Here is a 21,787-nt window from a genome sequence, read left to right on the forward strand (position 1 = left end):
CAGGGTGCCGGAGAGTTACCGAAGCGAGGGGTCGCGAGCAACGAATGGTCTGGCGGCGGCTAGGGTTTTTGCGAGTGGCGATGAGGGGAGGGTTATGTAAGGGAGGCAGGGCGTGTGCTAAATGACCATGTTGACCTCGGTGCCTTCCCTCACTCCGATCGTGAGATGACGGGTTTGCACGCATCGCAAAGCAGGCCGGGTTGCGTAATCCTGGCCTGCTGGGGATTACAATTATGGGCCTTTGGACTACGACGACGGCCCGATGGACTCCTGGAATAGGTTTCCTTCTGTATATGAGGGCTCCTTTGGATGCCCCGATACCGCCGGTATCCCTGCCTCATCCACGGGTAGCGCGAGGCCCGTGGGAGCAGCATCCTCCTCCATTCCGCGTTGCTGTTTGGATACCCCTTGCGCTAAGAAAGACCCGTGCCTTGTCAGCCCGTTCCCCGTCGATCCGCGGGGGAATAAAAAATCATCTCCCGAGTCGTGTTTCTGTCTCCCGTCGCCTCTCCGCTTCGCTCGCTCGTTTCGTCGACTGCCTCTGACTCGCAAAGGATGGAGAGGCATGGCAGCTAGGGTTTGAGCGCCGCCACTTCCAGTCTCGTACGCCACTCGTCCCCATCTCCCTTCGGCCCTGACTCCCTTCATACCAGTAGTGGCGCGCACTCCATCCTCCCGGAAGAAACGCCGACGTCCCTCTGCTCACCGCCCTGATTCCCTTCATACCAGCAGCGCCGCTTCTCCATCCGCCGGGAAGCAACGCCGCGCACTCCATCGGCTTGGAAGAAACGCCGCTCCCCTCCCCTCGTCATCCTCCGACCCTATCCGAGGTACAAGCACAATCCTTGTACTACGTATTCTTGTTTGTGAGCTACTGAGATCTATTTTCCCCATTCAAATTAAAGGGCCTGGTAGTGTTTTCTTTGCTTGTCTGATGTTCTTAGCCCTAGCGTGTACTTGTGAGTTTAGATCTGGCAAGAGCCCCCTAAACCCCTACAGTTTCTATTGATTTTTTTAGTTTGAATAAATTTTAAGAAATCTGTACCACTGCTCCCCACTCCACTACAATTTGTTTAACCTGAAGATCATACATTATGAAACCTTCCTCTATTACCTGCTTGCCTGCTTTACATTGTTACCTCTTTTCGATTACTAGTTTTAGGTGATTCCATGTGCTGGAAAGTTTAATGCTCTTGTGTAAGTTTTTTATGTCATCTGATAATCAGAGTGCTGGTTATTGATATAATTAAGTACTAAGAGGGGGAAAATAAGTCTATCATTTCAGAAATAATTGTTGAAATAGCTCAACAAGGAAATACTACTTCCAATTCATATTTTCTCTAATGCGTGAATGATTCTTGTCATTTAAATGGAGAATAAGTATCATCTTTTGCTCTGAGGTAAGCGATGAAGGTCGGTTGATGACTGTACTGTATATTGCTACTAATACACTAATGTTTATGGTTGTACATCTGAGCACAAATAAATAGATGGAGAAATAGTTTCTTCCGATGATCACAAGAAATAGTTTCTGATTTAGTACTGCTACATGAGATGGATAAATTAGTATTGCTGAAATTAGTATTGCTACATGTGATCTAGTCTGATTTCTTATGCATTTAGCTAAAATATTTCTTGTGCATTTGTCTGATTTAGTTTTCTGAATAAGATCTAGTTTAGTTCTTGCTGGTTGCAGCCACTGTTCGTCTAAATGGTCGTTTAGCCCGTTTAAACACCGTGTAAACGCTATACGGTGGTGCGCCGTTTCCGTTTAATCACCCGTTTACCCCGTTTAATTGGCCGTTTAGCCCGTTTAATGGGACGTTTTGCCCGAATAATGGCTAAACGGTAGGTGACCGACTGTTTACCGTTTAGCGTTTAGGAAAACACTGGTTGCAGCTGGAGTCTAACTTGACCCCTCTGCAGTTCAGTTTGTGTCGCAGGTTATAGCTGGTTATGTCAGCTAGCTTAATTTTTAAAATTATAAATACATAAGTTGAGTTCTGCAGTTCAGTTTTCATTCAGTCGAGTTTAACTCGATTTCGTTGAGTTCTAGAGGTATGCAGTATTTATTTTTCTTGTACTCCTTTATCTTTTCTGAAATGCATTTAGGGTGCAGTAGCAGTTCTGCATTGGTATCTCTGTTTTTGTAAGTTGTCTGAATTAGCTGCACTCTCCGTTTTTCAGTCAGTTCAAAGCTTCTCTGTATTCCTATCGTTGTCGGTACAAGTCTGAACTTGTGTGATTATATTTTTTCTTGCAATAGTGTTGCCTGTTCCTCTTAATTCCAGCACGTACTTAGTTCACCTGAATTTGCTTTTGTCCTAGCTGTAGCAGTATGTCTATCTAAATGTCTTGTATTTGCTCTGTAGTTCGTCAGCCAGTGGTAGTGCATTTGGTTCCTCTTTGTTTGCAGCTTGTGTTTAGTACACTTCAGTTAGTTTTTCCTTGTTCTTTTTCAGCTAGTGGTTAGCTTTTACAGTAGGCACAGTTTCGGACCTAGCTGAATTTTCATCAAGTCATAGTTTGATGGTAGCTTACCGTGATTGCCTCACGGTCCAAGTAATAGATTGTTAACATGTAGCTTATGTGACTTTTTTTCCAGATTTCTACCACATTATCCTGTGTTCTCAATCAATAATAACTTCTCCTTTCATCTATTTGCAGGGGGAGGAGGGCTCTTTTGTTGTCCTGCTGGTTGTGATGGCTGCAAGTGGACATTTCAGTAGTTTTGTACTTGTCTAGTTGTTGATTACCTTGTCAGTTTAACCTGTGTTCATCCTTGGTTGAGGACCGGGCCTTCTCTTGGATCAAGTTAGGCAGTTTTTTTATTACTTTATCAGTGCAAGAGTGTTGTGACAAGTGAATTTGTAGATGACCTTTTTAATATGTAGTACTAGAGAAATTATATCCATGGTACTAATTTTGTGGATTGGAGCAACATTTTTGAATTCTTTGATTTTTTCTGAATTTACTGATTTTTTTAGTTGGAGGGGATTTTAATCCCCATGTCTCCCAAATGGTCGTCGGGAATTTCCTCCCGGCAGGGGAGTGGGTGTCAAATACAGGGGAGGAATCCCCTGTGGGATTCAAAAGCACGTGCTTTTCTCTCCCTAACATCCAAAGGAGCCCTGAAGGTTGCTTTCGACCGCCTTCAACTTCCACGACCGTCCAATTTCCTTCCTTATTTATAAATCTCATTGGGTTTTCTAACCCTCAATTTTAAATAGTTTGTTTAAATGATTTTGATGGTAACTTTTACTTGCATAGTGTCACGTCAGTTGCGAAAAATTTAAATCGGCTAAATTAAAAGTTCAAGAGGTAAATCTGACTAAAATATTTTTAAAAAATATCCAAAAAAATCCATCAAAAATGTTTTCAAAAAAATATCTAATTTTTTTTACATGGAAAAAAGCAAATAAAAACCTAAAATATGGTTTAATCTTAGAAAATTTATAGTTTTTTTTTGTTTTAGCTCGGATAATTATGAAACTAGTTTCAAATTTTATTCTAAAATCATGTTCTATCTTATCGTGCCTAGCTTGAAATTATTTGAATCTTGATGGACTCATTTTGGTCTTTATTTTTTAGTAGAAGCTCTCGCTATCTAAATAGATAATTAGTCCATATTGATCATTCGAGCAATGTAGAAGTGACGGTGAAGCATCGGCAGTGTTCGGCTGGCTGGTAGCCGGCTGGCTGGCTGGCCAGCCACCTCACGAAATCACTGTTCACGTCCTGCCAGAACAGTATTTTCCTCTCACAACAATCAGCCGGAACAGTATTTTTCAGTCCTGCCGAACAGGCCCATCATCTTTACGACCACTAGGCGTTGGCCCCCTACCATGGATAAATTTTTAAAGTACAGATGTCAACATGCGTGGTTGTATGCACCATGCGTTTTATATAATTAAGTTCTACCAACTATTGAATTTAAGTAAATTTTAATACGAAGAATTATGGAGCATAATGCAACATGGAAATTTAGGTGGTAATATACGATACATGATGTTTGTACAGATAGGATCAAGTGACACGAACAGGATCAAGTGGAAAGCATGTTCATACTAAATAGATGTATGATGTGATACATAACACTTGTGTTACCGTCAAAGTCACTTGGTCATTAATATACATTAATTATAACATATAACAAGAGCATCTACTAGCAAATAACACTAGTATAGAATAGATATTCAGGGATGGGCAAAATCATTTCACAGAGGCGGCCACAGTGCCCGCCTTTGTTGTTTGCACTGTTAACGAAGAATACACATGGGAGCAAGAGCTATAGTGCCCACCTCTGTTAATAAGAAAAAATCCCATTGCGGTGCTCGATCCCGAGCCCATTCCCAAGCTAGCCTGCCACCGAGGCAAGCCCAACTAGAGGATAACTGTCTAAGTGGAGTACCATAGCAAGCCTCAAGTCTAAAAGCATTGAGGCCCAATTGGATTGAATTAATTTCAAAGGAAAATTGTAGGAATCTAAAATAGAGGAAAGAAAATCCTTGTGAGTGTTTGGAATGGTGAAATCATCTAACCCTTTCCTTTGGGATCCTGTAGCATGCTAGCCATTTCACAGGAAATAAAATATCCATTCTAGTCCCTTGTTTTATTTTCCATCGACTGTGTGGCTATGTGCGAGGCAATCAAGTAGAAATGAGAGTCATTGGGGAAGAACCTAGTCTACTGCTATTGATGTTTCAAGCCTCTCGCATCTAGACCATTATTGTTGTCGCTGTCTCCATGCAGGTTGCCTACCACGGTTGGCTTGACCTCACTGTGCCTCATAGTTGTGGTGTCCTTGCTGCATCTGCTCCGCTAAGGTGTGTTTGGTTGCGAAATTGGGCTTGCATCGTATATCTGGATGAGGGGATGCAGACTAAGTGGAACCATATTTCAGAGAAAGAGGGTGTTTGGTCAGGTTGCATGAGCGGATGCAACAAATCTGGAAAGCTGTTTGGTTACCTGTATGGGCGGATGCAACTTGTATGAGTTGTGAGACTCACATATGGAACCCCGCACCCCATCTATGCATCCACCGGGCCTGGCTGGCCAGTGAAGCTCGATTTGGGCTGCTCCCTAGAGCCAGGATCCCACCGTATATTGCATGAGCGGAGTAGGGTGAGAACAGTGGAAACAGGGATCCAAATGGCCTTCTTTTGGAGCGTATATGGCTTAGCTCATGCGGGGATGGTGGGAGTGGGGTAACCAAACACACCCTAAGGTCATCTGCTTGGCTTCTCTCACGGATTGGTTAGAAGAGAACGAGAGCAAACATAAGATAAGGAATAGAGGAACAACGGAAGGGGATGAGAATGAGCGGACCAAAATGACTGAATGAGAGAGCAACTATGTGCTTTTTCTATTAGCCTACAGCCCTAGAGATGATGGGTCCCAACATCTTGGGCCCATATGTAAGTGGCTTAGTAGGTAAGATATGCAATGAAGCTATCTTTCTTTTTACAATTTGTGAGACTCACTAAAACTACAATTCTCTGTTTTTATAATTCTTGCGTTCCAAACACTAATTCCTACGTTTTCTTTATGTTTTCCGTTTTCCTTTGCTCCGCTTTGGCAATGCATGCATATTTGATTCATGTACTTTTTTCCATTCATGTGTTTCTCGTTCCTCATGATGGTGTGGTAATGAACAAACTGACTTCTAAACTAGGTCTAACTGTTGTTAACTTTTGTTTTCTTATAAAAACGCAACGTAATAGCTAGAAGCATTCAACATCGGAGCAGCCCGACTCGATCGACCTGATCAATCTGCTGACTCGGCATTACTATCATGCTTCATAATTTCATAATATCAAGCTGCACTAGCTGTTAATTGCATGCGACGAAAGTTTGATTGGATGACACAAACACTAAACCACTCCTCCTATGATGGACCAATATGGTTTAATTAATGACCTAAATTTCCACCATCATCGCCGTTCAAAAATCTATCATCTCCCCGTGTTGAAAAGTATTCGCTGGTGCGCGGGCAACGCCGAGTCAAAGTCAGGCTCGTACCAAACAGACGAGCACTCCCTTCCCACTCAATGTCGGATCGTTGGTTAGTTTCTAGGTTAATAATCTAGACTAGTGTTGATTTGTCTTGAGAAAAAAACACTATATCATACCTAATAAACCATAGCTGAAACCAATCAGCGATCAGCTGACTGCCACTCCCACTGTCCCACTCCCGCCACGCACTCAGCTCCTCCACGTGTCAGCCGCAGGCCGAACCATGCTCCTTTCAGGAAGCTTCCTCGGGTCGTCTCCGCACCCCCGATATAAGCAGCACATCCATCCAGGTCATCCATCAGCTCTGCCCTCTTCTCACGACTCACAAGCAACAGTTCTGTTCGAACTCGATCTCTCCATTCGCAGGAGGAACGGAACCAAAGGTCCGCTGGTTGCCTGCCAGTAGTCAGGACACGGGATGGGCAACCTTGTCTCGCAGTGCGTCGCGAACGGTGCCGGCGCGCGGCGGCCTCTGGTCGTCGGGCCGGACGGCAGCCCGACGACGGTGGAGGAGAACACCGGGGTCGCGGAGCTGATGATCGACGCGCCGGGGCACGTGGTGGCTCGCGCCACGGACGTGGCGAGGGAGCGGCGGGTGCGGGCCATGGCGGCCGACGAGCTCCTGCGCGCTGGCGTGGTGTACCTCCTCGTCCCCGCCGGCCGGGCCGGTGCGCGGCTAGGCGACCGTGAGGTCGAGGCCATCGGGCGGCTGGCCTCCGGGAAGAAGAGCTCGAGGAAGAGCAGGCTCGCTGGCGGCAAAAGGGTCTTTCCGGACGTCAACGGCGAGGAGAACGTGGCTGAAGGTGAAGGAAAGGAGGTGGTTGTGTGTCCCGGTAAAGGGGCTCGCGATCATGGACTTGGGCCGCCCAGGCAATGGAAGCCCGCCCTGTATACCATCTATGAGGCCTAGATTTTTGTTAAGAAGGAAAAGATAGTTTTTTTTTTCTTAGAAAGAGAATAGGAAACCCCATTCTTTGATTCATATTCTTTTTTCTTGTTCTTTCAATCCTTCCGGTGAGGATGGGAGGCCAAGTTGTGTGCATACACCTTGTAAAGACCTAACCCCTCTTGATGTAGTCATATATATACGAAATTAGAAATGTCAATGTTAGTGGTTGATGGCCGGAAGTGAAAATTACTTTCTTCGTGCGTGTTGAATTCGTCTAAAGAGTCATGAAAAGTTAAGCGCTTCGGTTCTTCATTAATCCATCTCTTCCAACGACCTTCAATATGGAAAACGACTCGTCAATATAAAATATCTCTTTCTAAATAAATAGATTCCTAAAGCTATCTTAAGTCAAATTTTTTAAACTTAAACTTTGACCCTATTTCTAGAAAATCCCTTCAAAATTTATAACGTCAAATTAGTATCATTGGATATACCATAGAATATATTTTCGTAATGTGTTCATTTTATGTCATAAATGTTGTTACTCTTTTTTATAAAGTTGGTTAAACTTAAGATAGTTTGACTTGTACGGATTTCAGGAATTGATTTATTTGGGAACGGAGAGAGTAATCTATATCAAACCACACTAGTATAGAGAATGGCGGATCCAAAAAAGACCAAGACGGGGCCTAATAAATAATAAAAGAGTAGAAATCTTACTAATAGTAATTAATAGGTATAAGAAGGAACACAGATGACGATATCATTTTGAAGTGCTCAAACAAATATAGAATATTGAAAAAAGAAAATACAAATAAGGAGCATCCACATAATCAAAAGATCGTATATGTCTTCACAATTCCACACAGCTTTGGCCACCCGATACAATACATATCATTCTTTCCTCGGGCCCTTGCGTGGTCTTTTTTTCTCAATCCGCATCTCTTTAGTTTTAGTAGTACTATCTGCCACATCTTTCTCAATATAAAATATATTTCCATCCTAGCCTCCTATGTCCTATGATATGAAAATGTTTCAAATTACAATGGATTTTTCGAAAATAGACATTGACATTTAATAAATATATGAAGTCCAATAACCATACCCGGATCTCACCTATCCCGTGCACTTGCATTGTACCGTGCAATAGGAAGGTGGTGTTGCATTGCCTCTGGCGCCTAAGGAAGAGTGGGGCGGGCTGCATAAGAGCAGGTATAATAACATATGTGAGCCGGCGAGATGAACTCCATGTCATCAAAAATCTTACCACGCTAGGAGAGAGAAGGTTGAGTGGGCGCTTACCTTGCCGCCGGCTGAAACACAGAGTACGAGAGGAAAAAACAGTCTTGCAGCCGGATGCAGGCTGGGAGCTAGCTGCGTTTTGTTCTTCTTGCAGCTGGATGCAGGCTGGGATTATTAAACTTGCTCTAAGGTGCGGAACTGGACACAATGGCCGGTGGCAGTGAGTTTACTATTGGCGTGCGGCACTGATGGTTGGGCTTGTTGGTTGTAGAGAGAAGGTGCGGCGAGCTAGCGAGGGTCGAGGGGCCTTCGACTTTGGTGCTCTGCATCTTGGGCGCGATTGGCCTGCCACGACAAGTACTCGTGGACTCGTAGACAGAAGCACGAACAGAAGATGCAGATTCATGGGTGACACTCACGAGGCAGCCAAGAAGAAATGCATGAGGGGCTAACCTTCAGCTGAAAAAAATGGCCTCTATTAATGATTAGTATAGGATGACATCTTAAATCACCCGCCTCTGAAAAATCGCTGATTAGCACTACCAATTACCAGTGGCACTCGGGCTGCCTACTTCTGGAATTTGTTTTTACTGCTTCTATTAATAAATCCTGTAGTAGTGTTTAGCGGTAGATTTATTTGCAATAAACTTTAGCAAACTAGATCTAAAGGACTGTTGTAAACGAAATATGGGATCCCCTCTCCTTCTCAAGGTTGTTAAAATTATGATCTTGAATTGGATCAGAAATCCAGTGGTATGATCGCAAATCGTAGGATCATAATTAATAGAATCATAATATCGTAGGTTCTATCAAGCCGATAAAACTAAGATCACAAAGTTGTAAATGGTACCATAGAATCGCGATTTTAACAACTATATATGTTCGTTCTTACCACCGATCGACTTGACGTAGAGGAAGAATGAGAAGTGTGTCCGAAGCGGCAGCGAGGAGCCTGAAAGGGGCGGCTGCGGCTGTCTTCTGAAAGGGGCAACGACGGCTCTGTAAGAGAAACTCTAACAGAAGAGCTATATATGTTGTGTAATCTATATTTGACTATTTTGAAAAAAAGAAGGAGTCCAACAACTATTACATCTGACTTTCTAAAATAGCAAGTCATGTATGCCGGAGTTCTCGCATGCTAGATATAGCTTGCATGTGCCGCTAGCCATTCGCCTCACCCTATTGGAAAGGCTGTTGGAATTTTTCTGTTTTTTTTTCTGGGGTTTCTATTTTAGAGGTTGGCTAAATCTTGAGTTTAGCCATCTATTTTTACCAACTCTGTTGGAGTTGCTCTAGTGACTCTTCTTTTCTTTTTCTATTTATGCTATATTTTAATTTTTCAAATCGGTAAATCCTATTGTTCCTTGTTATATCTTAGATAGTTCATTGTTGCATTCGTGAAAAATTATTATTGTACTAGTACAATTCTATTATTTAACATTCAAAATGTTGCATTTTATGCAGATATATTTTGGTTGTTCCAATAGGAAACATCAACTGTTCCCTGCAGCGGACGGATCCAGAAAATATTTCAGAGGGGAGCTGAACAATACTGCCTGCTCGATCTTAAGTCTCAGCCCCCTACACTATAGAACTTTGCCTAAAAATTTATAGGGGCTCTACAGAAAGGTTCCACTGTTTCGGTATGGATAGGGGGGGGGCTTGAGCCCCCCAACCCCACCGTTGGATCCGCCCCTGGTTCCCTGTTATTCATTTATTGTTCCGTTAGTAAAACTTTATCATCCTGCTAGTACAACTAAATGAGCCATGATTTTCGTTTTTATTTTTTTGCTGTATTTATGTTTTTACTAGCGGGTATATCGGTTCCATATTACATCGTGTTCCATTCATGAGTTTTTTTTGTTGCAGGAGTACAATTCAATTGCCGTACGACTTATTTTTATGCGTCTACATATTTGTAGCTATATTTTCATTGTTAGGAATAATCTATTGTTCCATGCTATAGTTTGATTCGTTCCATTTGTAAGAAAAAGGTCTAGTAGAAGTCAATCGAGACAATCTACGATTTTTCAAATGGTAATGGTGCCAGTTCGCTGGTCTGAATCAGATCAGCCAGTCGGCTACTTCCCCTCTCAAGTTACTGTTCACCAAACCAGCCGAACAGTGTTTTTCTCTCACAGCAAATCAGCCGGAACATTGTTTTCAGCCAAGTTTCAGACCAGCGAACGGGGCCAATGCTCTCTACCGAACGTCGTCCAGCGGGGCGGGACGGGACGGATCCACCTGCCCTATGCTTCGTGCCTTGCGCCCCCCACTCGCGTCTCGTGCCTCGCGCCCCCACCCGCGCCTCGCGTCGTGTGCCACTTATGCCTTGCGCGTCGCGCTGCGCTCCACCGCACCTCGCGCCTCCCACCTCCCGCCTGGACTCACGCTACGCACAGCCGAGGTCCGACCTACGCGCCGTGGCATCGAGCTCCATGCCGGCGTCAAGCTCCGCAACGAGCGTCCATGGAGGCAGTAAGTAGATGAGCACATGTTGCAACCGTATGTTTTATGCATTTCGGATGTATGTTCCATATGTTGTAATGACTATACACATATATTGTAAGTGTATGTCTCAAATATTTCAGCTATTTCAAACGTATGTTGCAAGTGTTTTATCTGGATGTTGCATATGTTGCACTGGCTATACACGTATGTTGCAAGTGTATGTTTCAAATGTTTCAGCTGTTTCAAACGTATGTTGCAAGTGTTTTATCTGGATGCCGCATATGTTGCAGTGCCTATACACATATCTTTTTATACGTTTCGGACGTATGTTGCAGCAAATGTTTTATGTTGCAATTGTTTCATGAGTGTGCGTGGCAAGGGGACACAGGCGAAGGTAGTCCCCTCGGACGCAGCGGTCCCCTCGTGCACGCGAGAACCAAAGCAGGCGCGGTGCACAAAGTTGTATCCATAGGTGTGGCAAGGGGGCGCAGGCGAAGGTTGTCCCCTCGGGCGCAGCGGTCCCCCGTGCACGTGATAACCGAAGTGGGCGCGGAGCACAAAGCTATATCTATGGGCGTAGCAGCAGACGTGGAGCACAAAGCTGCATCTATAGATAAACAGCAGGCATAGAGCACGAAGCTATATCTATAGACCAATAGCAAACGCGAAGCTGCATCTCTAAGCGTCCTAAGGATACAATTATTGAAAAACCGACGAGCAGTCGGACGCGGGCGTCGTCCGAACGTCCGGGCGGTATATGTGCCATTGTAGGCGAATCTTCATCACTGTGACCCCCAGAATGCATAACATGGTCCACGTGACCACATGGGTGAGTGGACACAGCGGCGGATCCAAAGGGGGGGCTGGGGGGGGCTCCAGCCCCCCTTAATTTTTTGATTTCAAGCCTAATCACTGTAGCAAAAGCTTGATTTCATCATTAAATCTTCATGCAAATCAACATCTCTATTGTTTTAGCCCCCCCTTATCCCGCATCGTGCATCCGCCACTGAGTGGACAGGAGGAAGCCCCTGTACTATACAGTGGATGACCTATGAAATTTTGAAAAAAAACAGCTATTTTGAATCGAGACGAGTGATGCCACCTGCTATCCTATAAAATTGTTAAACAGAACTTGAACAAGTAGACATAGAAAAAACAAAAAGGTTTGTTATACATGAATTGAACTGGCCCAGCTAATGCTCCATTTGATCGGAATGCAAGCCATTTAGGACGTGGTACGGTCTCTAATGTGATGCTTTGACTTATTTTTTTTAGATAATTATGATGCACCTGTTGACATCAACCGCGCATGCTGTCAATCGATATAAGGGTTTGATGATTTGAGTGGGTAGCTCAGATATATAGGGTTATGTGGACGGGCAATTTCAGTATCTAAGGGTTTCACAAAATGGAACTCGCGGGCCACTTGCATCGTCATCGCGCGCGCCGGGCATGCTAAATTGCTAATGCAATTGTGCTTGTGCATGCGGAGGTCGTCCTGGACACGCGGCCAGGGCGCCCGGCTGCGGCCGGAGCCACTTGTCGGCCGCGATGGCAGCGTCCAGCGGCACGTCGACGTCGCCGCGGTAGACATGGATCAGGCCAGAGGAAGGCTGAGAAGGAAGATGCCGCACGCCGCGTGACGTACAAGTACAACCATGTGTGTGACCAATGCAAACCAAACTCTCCGGCCGCACCGCTTCCTTTCTGCTGCCTCCTTTGCTGCCTTGAGATTTTGGCTCAGCTTAGCTTCTTAACAACAAGGACCGTTCCAGCATCGGCCGCCCCAGCTCTGCTGATGATCGATCAGCGAACGTGATAGGGTTTTGGTTTCCTCCTCTCCCTCCAATTCTGAAACGTGGGACGCCGCATACACTTGCACCGTTCCACGCGCACAGCCCCTGTGTGCTCTTCTCCTTTGGAATTTGGTCCAGACCTCGGCGTGTCTGCAGTGCCTGCCTGCTCTCGTGTTCTGATTTCTGAACCTCCTCACCTACCTCTCGCCGCCTCCACCGGCTATATCATAGTAGTAGTATCTTCATCTCTTTCTTCGGTAGCTGCAAATCTCTGTCTGATACAGGTAGGTAGGGTCTCATCTGAAACAGAACTGCCTCCTCGCTCTTTCTCTATCCTTCTATACATACAGATACAGGGTACTTTCCTTCATTCCTGGCCCCAAGGGTTCGACCAATAGGTTCTCAATTCTGCCTTGCAGGTTCTGCGTTACTGTGGGAGGGGAGCCTTGTTGGAGATGGCAAGCTTCAACCAAGAGAGCAGGGCAGCCCCGCAGAGGGAGGAGGTACTAACTACTACCATCTCCATGCTTAATTTCTCCGATCATACGTTTTACATGCGTATCAGTTATCTGCTTATTCGGAGGTCGGCAGCACACGTATATCATCCTGCCATGTCGATAACAGCTCCTGTTCTTCTTCTTTTACCACGGGACTGTTCACTTCCCTTCCTACCGCGCGACATATGTTTTGATTCACAAGCACACACAACCTTTTTCTTTCCCTTGAAGAATTGAGGTGGATAAGTTTATACTCTCTGAAATGCCCGAGAAAAATATTCCTACCACTACCATGGACAGCCATTGCAGGTCCAGATGAAGGTGTCTATATGTTTCCAAGTTACAAAATTTGACTCGTTCGGTCCATGGTTGCTTTTCCCCTGTATGTATTGAAGAATAGAAAAGATGATCGATGAAAAAGAAAACCACTTGAAAGTTGAGACGTCACATGCCACTTGAACACACCGGTGGTTTCGTTTCGTAAATACGAGAGGACGATGCCAATTTGGTCTCGCTTTTGTTGTTTCTATTTCCACGGGTGAGGAGAAACCGAAATTCCAACGTTCTTGGCCGCCCATTCCGCTCACTCCGAATATTCCGCGGCGAAATGCGCCTCCGGATACCTAGGTCAACCCGGGGAATTCACTGGATTTTTACTTGGGTGGATTTGGGCCTCAGGTTTCAGTTGAGCTGCTGCCGACCAACATCTTTGGTCCACACCTAAAAGCCCACGGCGAAAGGCCACGCGGGTTTTTTCTTTTTTCAATACAAGTTGCATCATCATCAGGATATGAAAGTCTGCAGTGTTGATTCAGTCCTATTACTTTGTTTTCTGACTTTATTTAGAGACATGGGACATCTTTACATCATAGCTTGATGTGGTAATATAGCAAGCTTCCGACCTAGATGGGCCATGGTTCAGAGATTGTGGCTTGTATGAAGAAGAAGAAAGTAAGTACTCCTATTTGATAATTGCCCTGAAATGGTTTTCCAAGAGATTGTATGGTTTTCAAACCTCCAGGCCCAGGGTCAATTGCTCAAAAGCTGACATTTACAGTCTTGTGGTCAAATTAAGACAGATGTGACAGTGATCTCGCCCTTATTCCTCCTGGGAGTTTTTTTTATGCAAAGCTACAAACTAATCCTTAGACCTTGGTACAACTGTGTCTGTTGGCCGACGACAAAATATCATCCTCCTCTGAACCATCGGCCAATCAGGATCCAACCTTCTTGGGGGCAATTCAGCTGCACTGTCTGATTCAGGAGCGTCGATAAGATTGCAGTAGGTAGCAGATCACTATCCTAGTACCCTGAAGAAACAGAGCAGGTTGGCTGCTGGGCAGTGGGGCAGTGTGGCTGGAAATGCTTGAGGGGCCACGCCACCGTGGCGAACAGCAAAATGCAAAACAAAACAAAACAACAAGTTGGCCGTGGTCTCTTGGTTTTACTATTGCGGTCGACAGTGTTGGCGTACTAGTTTATTAGGACACGTGGGCTGGTGGGGATGTCAGGATCGGATTGCCCCGTACTGTACGTTGTTTAATCGGAGTGATGGTTTAACGATACTCCTACAATATGATAGCATATCAGTTTCTTTATATATATTCACACACACAAAAGAAATCTGCCTGTCTGTCATACCAGTTTCTGATGTGACGCACAGCTACCTGCTAGTAGGATGTGCGGTTTTGGAAGAAAGCGTGAAACTGAAACCGTGAATGATAGCATGTTCGCTTGCTCTAATATGATCGTGCATTATAAGTTGGAATAATATTTTTCTCTCAGTAAATAATGTACGATCATTTACGACGAAACGAATGGTCGATCTATTTTCTTTTTCTTGTTTGCAGGCATTTCTCCGAAGAAGCCCCTCATCAACAAGGATCACGAGCGCGCCTACTTCGACTCCGCCGACTGGGTCCTCGGCAAGGTAACGAGAAACCAAGGAAATAACCCGCGAAACAACAGCAAATATCCACGAACTGGTTGCAGTCTGCAGACCCGTACTAACCCCCCTTGTGGGTGTCTCGTGTGTGCAGCAAGGCGCGAGCAGCAACAGCACCACGACGGTCCTCGCCACCACCGAGCCCCTCAAGCCCAAGCTACAGGTATGGGCAACAGACAAGGAAAACCATGTTTTCTCGAAACCTTTGCTACATCATGCTACTACTCGTGAGTCGTGGCTCTGATGGGTGCGTGCCTCTGTTTCTTTCCGTCTTTGATGAAATGAAGCGGACGGCGTACCACCAGCTTCCCCCTCGACGGCCCGCGTGCACGTCGGAGTAGCTCGGCGAACGGTGAGTCGCCGGAGCATCGTAGGGAGCCGGAATGCACGGAGGTGACACCACTTGGGCTGTAAATACTGTACGGGGATGCATGCTATTCCCAGTGTGGAGTACTGGAGTTCGTATGTGAAATGAAGTGACCAGTTCACTCCGTCTCGCCTTCTTTTGCTCTGTGCTTCTTCGGCCTCATCTGAATTTACATGTGATGCTGATGCCCCTACGGAGGAGATTAGGCTCAAGGTATCCACGCACGCAGGCTGCCTGGCCTTGCTTAACGCTGGCCGTCAGAGCATCCCACACGGCCACGGCCACGCCCACACCCCATCGCAGCACAGTCCCAATGGTCGCGCAAATTCACATCTGTCGATGGGCTGTTGGGAAACAAAATCGGACAACTTGGGCTCAGGCGCTCAGCCCTATGAAAGTGTCAATGGGCCTCAAGTTGTGGGCTCCGACAAGATAAAGTGGTTTGCAATTCGCCATATTTCTTCATGGAAACCACTATTAGAATTCCTTGTCAGCATCCACAAATTGCCCATGTTTGATGGTGCAGCCATGCCACTACCATGGGCCTAAGCCCAACCACCTTAGGATAGATTACAACCTCCTTAAATAAATAGTATATTTGTTGAACAATGACCACAAAGCCGAAGAGGGTAGGACCCTCATGTTGATGGAGGTGTAGGGTTCTCAAATGAGAAAGTCGTTCTCATTATATTCTGGGGTTTCGATATGCCTACGAGTCCAAGCGCTACCAGAAGATCATGGCCTGTGAGGTCAATGCCATCGAGTCGGTATGCCCCAATATCTCTAGTGGTGAGTTTGCGATCTCCTTCGACCGCTCAGATCACCCTAAATACATATCCAACCATGGAGGTTCTCCTTAGTGGTAGATTCACTCATTCACGGCATCAGCCTCACAAAGGTCCTTATGGATGGGGTGGGGTTGGGGGGGGGGACCCTGCTATGTCCACCTGAAGCTGTAGATGCCAGGTCCCCACGAGATCTTTACAGTGCAAAGCAACTTCCACATAGTTCAATTGAGTGGGCTTACCATTTCAAGGCTAGCCAGGTACTTAGCCATCTTTGTCTCTAGTACTTATTTATCACATTAGTAATGAGCTCCACATAAATACAATTCTTTAAGACATATAAAGGTCTCATTTTCAGTTTTGACTAATGAATTGGGCCCTAATGATGTTTATTTTTTATGGAGACAAAACAATGGGCTGTCTAAATGTTATTCTGAAGGGAAGTGACTAATGGCTTGAGCCAATGCTTGTTGCAAAGGATTTTAATAAAGTAACATATTGGCTATGGTAATTGTGATGACACTTATTAAAAGCTTCATGTTTGGTTTTGGAAATTGAGTAACCACTAGTGGACTAACCTTTTGCTAAGTGTTGATTAATCTAGGGTAAGTCCACACCAAGCTGGTGAGCAAGGCTAGGAGATGGATGAAGGGTGATCAATCCATATTGAGCAAGCTCACACTTGGAGAGAAGATGACGGAGGTGAAAACAAGCCCGAAGGCAAAGGTATATGTTAGGGGTTTTGTTTTTGCCGACCGAGATGCAATATAGTGCGTGGTTGGGTTTTGGATAGATAGTCATACGATTAAGAGGGGAACTCTAAAGTAAACACTACAAGGATTTGACCTTTTTAGTACCACTTTGTCTTTTTTGCAACACCACACATTTGGTTGCAATATTGGGTTCTATATCAAGCAATGTTATAATTGGTAGCGATTTGTGGGCCTTATGGCCACCAAAATTGTGTGTTGCATTAGTCGTATGCTCTGTTGCAAGAGGTAGGAGTTATCGCTATGGCTGTAATGGCGTGTTGTGTTAATATTGAATCTTCGTTGCTAGAGTAATTTGGTGTCACTTACGATTTTAAAAATGGTTGCAAGTAGTTGTGAATATAGCCACAATGAAACTCTGTTGCCTGAATGTTGCCCTGCGTTGCCCGAATGGAGAAGTAAATGCGGTTATGTGGCGACACTAGGTGTTGATTTACATGCATAAGCATTAGAACCTAGTGACGTGGTGAGTTGCAAGCAAAAAGGTTTTTCAAAATACTTAAAAATGCTAACTCGATGCTTCAATGTTTGGCAAAACATTTTGTAGTTAGCACGCTTGTGAATATGGGAGTGAAAGGCACTCGGTGGTGCTATTTTTCACTCACCATGGTGCTCTGGTGTGGCATTAGAATGCCCACTAGAGTGCAGTTCAAATTTAAAAGGAAAACCCTATATTTATTTAATTTAAATACGAAAATAGTTCAGTCTACTTACAAAACTGCCACTAAACCCTAATTTAGCCATAACTTCTCCATTCTAATCCTGATTTAAGTGATTCTCGAACCTACGAGTTCATCACAACGTGTAAAACAGTTTTATAGGCTTGTTTATACCTGTTCTATGTATTGGTGTATTGTTCCTAATTAAATTCTTGTTTTGCCTTGTATGTTGTGTTCTAGTATGCTACGCTTGTATGTATAGAAGGGGATCATTTTGTGGTTACCGACGAGCAGGTTTTTGAAGGAGCTGAGTTGCAAGAGTTTGGAGAAGGCAAGTGCCCGTTGACCATGTTCTCACCTATACAACTTTAATTCACTTTATTTACTATTTCATGCATGTGCCTTAATTTGTAAACCCTAAGGACTTACCTAGTCTTGTCAATCATTCTTTGTACCTGGGTTTACATATGGGTATTTTAGTTATGCTTAGCTGCTCCAACCCGCACATGAGACAATGATCTAAGATCTGTAATCCTAACTAATGGCTTATTGCAACAGATGACAAAAGATGGGTTTTAGCAACATGGAATCATGATTAGTGGGAATGAGTACCTAGGCCCTATCTTTTTGGGTACTTATGTCCGCCCACCCTAAGCACCGATTCTTGGAGCTTCCACTCGAGATATACGATGCAACCTCAAGCCAGGTTCTAGCTTGACGTAGTAACAAATCTTTTGGTAGTAATGTGGCAACTTTCTAGGTTGGCGCAAAAGGGGGGTCTAGGTCATTAAGTTGTGGTAGTCTAGGGTCTCGCTAGGGAGGCTTTGGGTCTATTACTTGGGCTACCTATGAGGACGATTACCATGCGCCTAGGCTAAAACCTAGAGTGTTGTCACACTTACTAGTAGAAATTGTGAACAGTCTCATAGTGAAACCCTATGGTGCACCTTGGAAGTGCGATGTGGGCCTTGCTAAGCCCGACAAGTGGGAATCACGACTTGGGGGTAAAGTTGTACACCTCTGCAGAGTTTGATCAAACTGATATATATATCAGTCAGTGCTCACGGTTATGAGCGGTCTAGACCCTAAATGGATCTTGATGGAAATGGTTATTAATTCGGATTGATGGTATTTCATAATGATGTTGCTCTCATTATACAATTTAATTAATGGTCTTGGACTGTTTTACTCACCATAGTAATCATATTGTTTTAATAAAATATTGCCAACTAAAAATGCTAACCTCCAGTAAGCTATGTGAGCTTTTACCTTGATAACAACCTTCCAAGTCATATTGTTTTTGCACTTGCTGAGTACGACATGTGCTCACCCTTGCTATCTCAAACAAAAATAAAGGCTGCTCAGAAGATCAAGAATGGGATGGCTATCCTGAGGACTTCCCTGGGTACTAGGTGCGTGTGTCCTATCATCGACTTTCCTGTGGCTAGATGGAGAGGATGCCTCGTCCTTTTTTTAATGATGAATGCTACGCTTATGTTCTGCTACTTTGATAAGTTGTAATAGTAATATCCTCTTTTTGTACAATGTATTTGGTTCACCATTAATGAAGTCAAGTACATGTGTGGAAATTGATTCTGGCACACATGTGATATGCATCTGGTTTTGTCCTTCAAAATCGAGTGTGACAGAATGTAACACCCTGGTGTTACATTGTGATGTTTTGCTGAAACATTTCGTAAGCATCTGATTTATGTACATTTGTGTATGATAGGCTTTATAATCAATGTTTGGCATTGAAACATTTTTATGAAACGGGAAAGCAAAAGGTTATGTTTCGTGTCACATAACGCGTTTATTATCTTAATCGAATTCTTGTTAACGCAAAATGTTATAAAACGTTTTGCGAATGGCGATAAAAAGGTGCGATCGATGACATGGATGGCTAGCGCGTACGTCCCGGGGGTCGGGTTTGGGGTTTCAACGTGAAACCATTCAAATCGACGTCCTCCGCGTAAGTCTTTGAAGTGGTCGACGAAGCCATCTTTGGCATTAGTTGTAGAACAATTGGCTTAAGAAGTAGCGTAATGTCGCGACTGAGGGTGATGGCTCGGTGTACCCCTTTTCACATCGAGCAATTAGCTTAGCGTTTGGAACATGGCGTACGTATTTTCTAGCTGCTTTAAAAATCGTGCACGCCACCTGGCTGAGCTCTGGGCGTGGTCACCACCCCGGTTGGCTTGCCAGCGTGCTCTGCTGCACGGGCCAGAGCCCATTGCCACACCCGGCTGCGCTCGCTGCATTGTGCACGTGCATGACCTGTGCGTCCTGGCCACCTGCTCGCTGCTGCCCACCTACGCGCTCTGCCCTACTGTTGCTCGCCTGCCGCCACGTCTGGCTCGCCCTGCGCGCCAGCACAGGCCTTGTTTTCCTTGCCATCGGGACGCGACGCGCACGTCTTGCTTTGTGCTGCTTTGGCCGGGAGCGCGTCGGTCCCGCACTGCACGTCGCCCGTTGCCACGGCGGTTCTGCGCCGTTGACATCGCCTTGGCTATTTGTGCGTTGGACGACAATCTGCCCGCCGTCACCTCACGTCGCACTCGCGCTGTGTACCTTGTCGGATGCTGCCCGCTGCGTCGCCGTACCGTTGCTTCATCGGCTTGCTGCCATGCCTTGCTGGCTGGCGCCTGGAGCCACTGCACTACTGCTTCCCCATGGCCGTGCAGGTCAGTAATTGCATTGCCGACCACCGCAGGTCCAAGCCATGCCGCGCCAGGATCTCCCGTGTCTCCACTGTCTCCTTGCCGCCGAAGCGATTTTCCCCAATTCGCCTTAACCATAGCCGTAGGTCTCAATTCACCTTAGGCACGGCTCTGTTAGGCGTCTGGCTGCGCCCCGTCCCCACCTTACTGTGGGTGTCCTTGCACATGACCGAAATTTCATAATTCTGCGTCACCGGCTCTATAAGGCCGAGCCGACGCCCTCCAGCGGCGTGCCAGTTTCTCAGTACACCTCGTGGCGATTCGATGCAACCACAGACTCGCCATGTTCTCCTGAGCATTCCGCGCCCCGCAGCCGTAGCGTCAGTAGCAGGCCAGTCCCATCGCCGTGGTAGTGCCATCGTCGGGCACCACCTCACCACCGTGAGCTCACGTGGCCAGAATTGCTCAGACCGCCCCCAACCTAACCGTCGACGCCTTGAGGTTGGTGAGTACTCCCTGGTGCTCGCGCGCTCAGGTGCTGGCCTCTCTTTCGCTGCTGCTCACGGGAACGAGATCGCCCTGGCAGGTCGGGAGTCACCGCCGGGGAGGGGGTTCATCACTGCGCCTCTGCTCGCCGTGTCGCCTCCGGTAGTTTCGGCTTGTCGTCAAGGTACCTATCGACCCCTTAGGTAGACCATAGAGGTTCGGGTGAGGCCAGCGTAGTCACCCATTGCCGCGCCGTCGCGCCGGTGCACGCCATGGGTGGCCAAGGACTTCGCCGCGGGGAAGACATAGAAGTCGGAGGGTGCTGTTGTAAAAACGTAGACTGCTGAAATAGGGACCTAGAGCTTGTTGCGAATTTGTTGTAGAACAGGGTGTCCGTGCATAACCTCCATCGTGCGCGGGCCTCTCTCGTCGTGGGCCGTGGCCAGCTGGGCCGCGCGTGCGCGCATGGGCCGCGCTGCTCGAGTGTGTGCGCCGTGCAGTCGTGGGCCGAGGCCACGCGTTTTGGGCCGCGAAGCCAGTTTTGGTTTTCTCTATTTCAGTATATTAGAAATTGTTTATATATTTAGGTTATGAACTGAACTTCGATAATTAGTAGTAAATTTCGTGTTTGTCCAAAAATAGCGAAACTAAGTTTGTTAGGTTCACAAAAATGTCATCTACCTGTTAGTACAGTTAGTTCACCATTAGCTGTTAGGATGGTTGGCTCATAAGCTTGAAGTTGAGAGCTTAGCGGTATATCGATCTTTAATTGCAGGATTTGTTGTGGTAAACCGACAATAGCTTTAGCTTTGAAATCGTTACAGTAGGTTCCTTAGGCATTTATATACTTGCTGTAAAAATGGTAACCATATAACGAGTCGTTTAATGGCGTAGTTATTATCCTTGCTTTCCAGTATGTATCGTAAACTGGCATTAGGAGTATGACTATCCGTAGTCATCGTAAGAATGTAGGACACGTTCATACTTGTTAGTAGTACTGGTATGTAGCTTAGACTTTAGTGGGTAGACCTCGCTTAGTAATTTAATAGAGGTATTTTTGCATTAAGAATTTCTATTGCCATAGTGTTAATCATTGCACCGTCATTTCATGTAGATCACGAATAGGTAGACTTTGTACCTGTCGGTGATCCGGAGTACGATGAGGTGATCGAGGAGTACGAGGAGGAGCTTTTCACACAGGAGGGAGCCCAAGAGCCTGTTGGTA

At 45.6% G+C, this 21,787-nt stretch overlaps 2 protein-coding genes and 1 long non-coding RNA gene across 3 annotated transcripts; 2 read left to right on the forward strand and 1 right to left on the reverse strand.

The window, feature by feature from the left end:
• Window positions 1-6,307: 6,307 nt before the first annotated feature.
• On the forward strand, window positions 6,308-7,121 carry LOC136458170 (uncharacterized). Its single transcript, XM_066458154.1, has one exon. The coding sequence runs from the start codon at window positions 6,434-6,436 to the stop codon at window positions 6,923-6,925; it is 492 nt and encodes a 163-aa protein (XP_066314251.1). The 5' UTR covers window positions 6,308-6,433; the 3' UTR covers window positions 6,926-7,121.
• Window positions 7,122-7,819: 698 nt separating this feature from the next.
• Window positions 7,820-9,118, reverse strand: LOC136458171 (uncharacterized). Its single transcript, XR_010759921.1, has 3 exons — window positions 9,039-9,118; window positions 8,010-8,605; window positions 7,820-7,921 (listed from the first exon to the last, which is right to left on the reverse strand). It is a non-coding gene; the product is annotated as an uncharacterized lncRNA (long non-coding RNA).
• A 3,334-nt stretch (window positions 9,119-12,452) lies between these two features.
• On the forward strand, window positions 12,453-19,010 carry LOC136460536 (uncharacterized; the record flags this gene model as incomplete). Its single annotated transcript, XM_066460196.1, has 8 exons — window positions 12,453-12,681; window positions 12,813-12,896; window positions 14,741-14,820; window positions 14,930-14,998; window positions 15,123-16,494; window positions 16,592-16,713; window positions 17,657-17,747; window positions 18,773-19,010. Coding segments are annotated over 5 exons (516 nt in total), but the record flags the coding sequence as incomplete, so codon positions are not given.
• Window positions 19,011-21,787: the final 2,777 nt, after the last annotated feature.

The sequence above is a fragment of the Miscanthus floridulus genome, chromosome 6, assembly GCF_019320115.1.
Source record: "Miscanthus floridulus cultivar M001 chromosome 6, ASM1932011v1, whole genome shotgun sequence".
Lineage (NCBI taxonomy): Eukaryota > Viridiplantae > Streptophyta > Magnoliopsida > Poales > Poaceae > Miscanthus > Miscanthus floridulus.